This window comes from Tasmannia lanceolata, unplaced genomic scaffold (assembly GCF_043159265.1).
Source record: "Tasmannia lanceolata isolate RefF3 unplaced genomic scaffold, GAP_Taslan_0.1 ptg000037l, whole genome shotgun sequence".
NCBI lineage: Eukaryota > Viridiplantae > Streptophyta > Magnoliopsida > Canellales > Winteraceae > Tasmannia > Tasmannia lanceolata.
In genome coordinates this window covers 42,115,412-42,120,773 of record NW_027518714.1, presented here as the reverse complement: position 1 = coordinate 42,120,773, position 5,362 = coordinate 42,115,412, and the positions used below count along the sequence as shown (strand labels likewise).

At 42.6% G+C, this 5,362-nt stretch overlaps 1 protein-coding gene across 1 annotated transcript; it reads left to right on the top strand.

The window, feature by feature from the left end:
- Nucleotides 1-226: 226 nt before the first annotated feature.
- Nucleotides 227-5,053, top strand: LOC143862163 (cytochrome P450 716B1-like). The gene is made up of 4 exons (XM_077373159.1): nt 227-810; nt 2,292-2,733; nt 3,606-3,793; nt 4,486-5,053. The coding sequence occupies exons 1-4, from the start codon at nt 304-306 to the stop codon at nt 4,810-4,812; spliced, it is 1,464 nt and encodes a 487-aa protein (XP_077229274.1). The 5' UTR covers nt 227-303; the 3' UTR covers nt 4,813-5,053.
- Nucleotides 5,054-5,362: the final 309 nt, after the last annotated feature.

Here is a 5,362-nt window from a genome sequence, read left to right as displayed (position 1 = left end):
TGATGGCGCTCAAATCATGAGAATTACAATCCCCTGTTTGCGGGTGACACGCGGGTTGACCCGTCCCACCCGCGGGCCGCGCGGGTCACCTAAATTCTGACCCACAAAAATGCGGGTCATCTCCTAACCCAACCCGTGTGACCCGCACCCGCATCACCCGCGGGTTGACCCGGCCCGACCCACCCGTTTGCCAGGTCTACTTAAGATAACTACTATAAAAGTGATCGAGACTCCAAAATTCTTAATCCTAACCCATCTTTGGGAGTCAAACTCTCTCTCTCTCTCCCTCCTTCTCTTTCCACCATGGATTCCGCAACAATCTTCTTCTACTCTCTCCTCCTTTCACTTCTCCCGATCTTCTTTTACCTTGTAAGAGGAAGAAGAACATCATCTCAAAAGCTCCCACCTGGCTCACTAGGGATCCCTTTCATAGGCCAGAGCTTCCAGCTATTACGAGCCATGCGCACCAACACCGCGGAAAATTGGATAGAAGGTAGGATTAAGAGATATGGGCCGATTTCCAAGCTCACTCTCTTCGGAAGGCCGGCGGTTTTTCTCACTGGTCCGGTGGCCAACAAGTTTTTATTTACGAGCGATGACAACACTCTCACTAACCAGCAGCCGCGATCAATTCAAATGCTTTTGGGCGATCGGAACTTGTTGGAGCTGAGAGGGGATGATCACCAGCGTGTGAGAGGTGCGATCGTGTCATTCTTGAAGCCAGAAGTGTTGAAGGCGTACATCGGAAAGATGGACCACGAGGCCAAGCAACACATCGAGATGTATTGGCGTGGCCGGGAAAAAGTCACGGTGAGTGATGAAGAGATGGGTGTGAATATCAAAATACGAGGTTTAAATATAATTTCCCCACAGAGAATTTATATGATGGGTGGCCGTGAAAACACGTGAAGTCTGAAAAAAGTAGGTACGCCCACTTTTCTCGATGATCCAAACCGTTCATCTGTTTGGGCACAACTCAAATAGATTGTGCCCTAAAAATCATTTCCATAGGATGATCCTAACCCTCCGATCTGTAGAAGATTCCATAAATGATTTTTGAAAATCTCCATTTTCAGATCAGTTCAGATCGGAGGGTTAGGATCATCCTATGGAAATGACTTTGGGACACACCATATTTACGTTGTGCCCAAACAGATGAACGGTTTCTGGAATATGTATGCCATCCCGAACCCCAAAACTGATTGGAGGGTTAGGATCATTCTATGGGGATGATTTTCTTGGCACAACATATTTAATGTCTAGGACGCTTCATTGTTTTTATTTTTTTGGTAACATTACACTGACACCCACTCTAGTTTCTGACACATACACTTCTATTCCTGTAGTTCTAAACGTGACAACTACACCCCTGTGGTTTCATTGGGTTTTTTAACTGGACGGACCAAACAGTGAGGCAAAAAAGACCAAAATGCCCTCGTCTTCCCCAACTGAAAATTAGGGTTTTCATACTTCAAAACTAAAAATTAGGATTTGATTCAAACCCTTGTTGATTTATAAACTTAAACCCTCCATTTAGGAGTTTTATTTGTTCATTCACATCATTATAATGATTTGCAAAAAATCCCTAATGTTTTAAGGTTTTATTTTTTATTTTTATCAAAGTTTTTTTCTTGAAATGTGGGTTTGATGTAGCCATGGGGTGGGGTTCAATTGTCTGTGGTGGAGGCAACGGCGGTGGCCGGAGATGGCGACGACGGCGGTGGCCGGAGATGGCGACGACGGCGGTGGCCGGAGATGGCAAGGAAGGCGGTGGGAAATGGCGTAACCCTAATCCCTCTGCAAATGAGGGTATTTCTGTCCTCATAATATTAACCATGGTTAGTTTTAGTATTTCCGTCAGGTTAAACTGACAGACAGTCGACGGAGGGGGTGTACTTGTCACGTTTTGAAACCACAGGGGGTCTACTTGTAACTTTTTAAACTTTAGGGGTTAAGTTGAATGTGCCACAAACCACATGGGGTCTAAGTGTATTTTTCCCTTGTTTTTTTTTTTATTATTATTCATTGCATTTTGTGGGTACGTCTGGGATAGAAGCCAAAATTATTTGAGTCCTTAGGGTATAGATCCAACGTACACTATTTCGGTCTATCGGACTGTCTGGGTACATAGACAGCCCTAGCTGGGAACTTGGACATTCCTTGCAAGTAACCCACGTCGATTGGTCTTAAGAAGGCCGAATCTTGACCAGAACATAAGCCCAATTAGCTAAATACAGTTTAAAAGTTTTTCTTTAATTCTGACTAGAAGGGTTGCTTTGATAAATACCCAGGTTTTGCCATTGATGAAAGTCCTCACCTTTGACATAATGTGCTCCCTCATTTTCGGCATAGAACGAGGAACACGGAGACAGATATTGATAGATGGTTTCCAAGATATGATCCCCGGAATGTGGTCCATTCCTGTCAACTTACCCTTCACACGCTTCAATCGTAGCCTCAGAGCGAGTGCAAGAGTCCGAAGAATGGTCACTGAACTTATAAGTGAGAAGCGGGTGGCCCTACAGCAGGCCAGCTCTTCTTCGCATGATGACCTTATCACTTGCTTGCTTAGCATTCGCGGCCAAGACAATGAGGAAACAATAAGTGAGAATGAGATTGTGGATAACGCTATGATTGTAATGACCGCGGGCCACGACACATCGTCTGTGCTGATCACTTTCCTAATTCGGCTACTAGCCAATGACCCTGTAGTCTATGCCGGTGTTTTTCAAGGTAATGCCTCTCTCTCTCTCTCTCTCTCTCTCTCTCTCTCTCTCTCTCTCTCTAGCACTTTGTGTTTTCCTTATTTGGGAACAATTTTGTTGAAAAAGCTTTCAAAATGTAGACATTGTTTCAAAATCCTCCTAGTAAGGCATAATTTGGCATAAAACAAATTGTATGCCCATTTTTCACTTAAAAATGGGCGTAAAATTTGTTTTATGCTCATTTTACATCGAAAGAAACAAAGTTCACCTGTAAAATTCGTACAAAAAATCTTGAGATCGTTTCACCTCACTGAGGCCCTGTTCTTTTAAGATTATGAGAACCTGTTGTGAGTCCCAAACTACTGGACTCAAAATTATACTTAAAATTTCCGTTGAAAATTAGATCTAAATCATTTTAAGGCAGAACAAAACTATAGAGTGGCGCAATGACTAATATGACCCCACAAGTCTAAGGATTCATAGGGTCCTGTTCCTCAAGTTATTCTAGGATATAGTGATCTGGTTGAGTGCATAAATCATTTATCGCACTCATGCTGCCTGCTTAGGGGTTGCTACCTTTGGTCATCCCATCTCCTATTTTCTTGCTGAGCATCGACAATTGCTTTTACAACATATAAAATATCCTCTTTTGGCACATAACCCAATGGCTCACCCAGACAACGAAAGGTGGACTCAATCCAATTCAGTTCAATAATCAGTTTGGGACTCGCAATCAGCTCTCATAATCTTAAATGAAGAGGAGCCAAGTGTGTTGCAAGAAATCAGCTTTTCACTTTTGCAATGTGGGATCTCTTTGCTTTCGCGTGGAACCCCAACAGTAACCATGCCAATGTACAAATGTAGAATGCATTTGAGGGACTTGTTTATTCGACATTGTAGAACAAGAAGAGATAGCAAAGAGCAAGGGTCCGGGGGAGCTTCTTACATGGGATGATCTTGCCAAGATGAAGTATTCATGGAGGGTGGCCACGGAGTTGATGAGGATGACCCCGCCCATCTTTGGTGGCTTCAGAAGGGTCCTCAAAGACCTCGAGTTCGAAGGATACCTCATACCCAAAGGGTGGCAAGTAAGCAAAATTTCATTTGAATCACCGCTCACTTTTCTATCTTCTCTCTTCCCGGGGAGTTTCCCCATTGAGCTTTTACCTTGTAATGTGATCTAATTTGGGTTTAGTACACTTCATTTTTCAAGTAAAACCTCAACCCTACCCAATCCATGTTGCTCCCCTACTCCCTAATTAGATGTGCAACTCGGGTCTATTGTTTGGAGTTCGGGTTGAACTTCTACCATAAAACCTGGTCAGGTGTTCCGGTTGATTCCAATTCATTTATTAGGAAAAGATCAACCCGATCTGATCCAAGTTGCTCCCCTATGACCCAAGTTGCACCCCTATCTCTAATACAAGATTTTATATGTTGTATGTGCATGAAGTCCAGTATATTTCCAAAAGTACAGCGGGGACCACTTCATTAGAATGATCCAAACCGTTCATTTGTTGGGGCACAAGGTAAATAGGCTGTATCCCATAAATCATCTCCATAGGATTATCTTAACCCTATAGATGGGAAGGTTTGGATAATCCTATGGAGATGATTTACAGGACACAACCTATTTACATTCTGGCCCAACAAATGAACAGTTTGGATTATTCTTATGAAGCGGTCCCCACTGATGTTTTTGAAAAATACTGGACTTCAGCACATAGCATTTAAAATCTTCCCGAATACGTACTGATTTTTTTCTCTTCTGGTACTTCAGATTTTCTGGGTGTCAAACTCGACGCATATGGATCAACAGATCTTCCCCGAGCCACAGAAGTTCGACCCATCGCGTTTCGACGGCCAGAAACCGATTCCACCTTATTCTTTTGTGGCATTTGGTGGAGGACAACGGATCTGTCCTGGGTACGAGTTTGCAAGACTAGAAACGCTGGTAGCAATTCATAACCTGGTCACCCAATTCAAATGGAAGTTATGTTCCAAAGATGATGGTTTTATTAGGGACCCAATGCCCGTGCCTACTCAAGGATTGCCAATTCAACTTGAGAAAATAATTTCTCAAGATATTGGCAATACCATATTTTAATAAGAGGGCTGCTAGGGAAATGGAAATCCTTTTTTGTAAATAAATAAGAATTCCTATGTTGTGACACATGCGCAAGAAGAATTGGAAGTGAGCTTGAATCCCACGAAATGCCAAAAAACACTGGAAATGACCAAATAGTTGGTCAATTTTACTTTCGTCTTTAGCTTCCAGACAGAGTCCCGTTTTGAAAGTATTTTCCTTTTAATAATTGCACAAACTAAGCTTTTCTTTTCTTTTTTAATTGAATTCTGATGTTATGTTTGGACGCCACATGCAAGGGATCCTCCAGCAATCTCTGAGCAAGATGCCACATGCAAGGGATCCTCAAGCAATCTCTTAGCAAAAATAATGCACATTTTGGATTACTTGGTGGTTTTTGTTTGCGAATGTAACATCCAAATCCCTAGAGTTTAGCAGACAAGAAACATGGGTAATGACTGCATGTCTGGTGACATGAAATCACTAGCATTTACATGTGAAATATCCAAAACAAAAGGAAGAAGAAGAGATTTCTTTGTAATCCTCCCTCCTCTCTCCCCCTCTCCTTCTC

Excerpts from the sequence above, each read along its gene's own strand:
- LOC143862163 (XM_077373159.1), top strand. The coding sequence starts at position 304 with ATGGATTCCGCAACAATCTTCTTCTACTCTCTCCTCCTTTCACTTCTC. Across the intron at positions 811-2,291 it reads GTGGCCGGGAAAAAGTCACG|GTTTTGCCATTGATGAAAGT; the intron begins GTGAGTGATGAA and ends ATAAATACCCAG. Across the intron at positions 3,794-4,485 it reads TCATACCCAAAGGGTGGCAA|ATTTTCTGGGTGTCAAACTC; the intron begins GTAAGCAAAATT and ends CTGGTACTTCAG.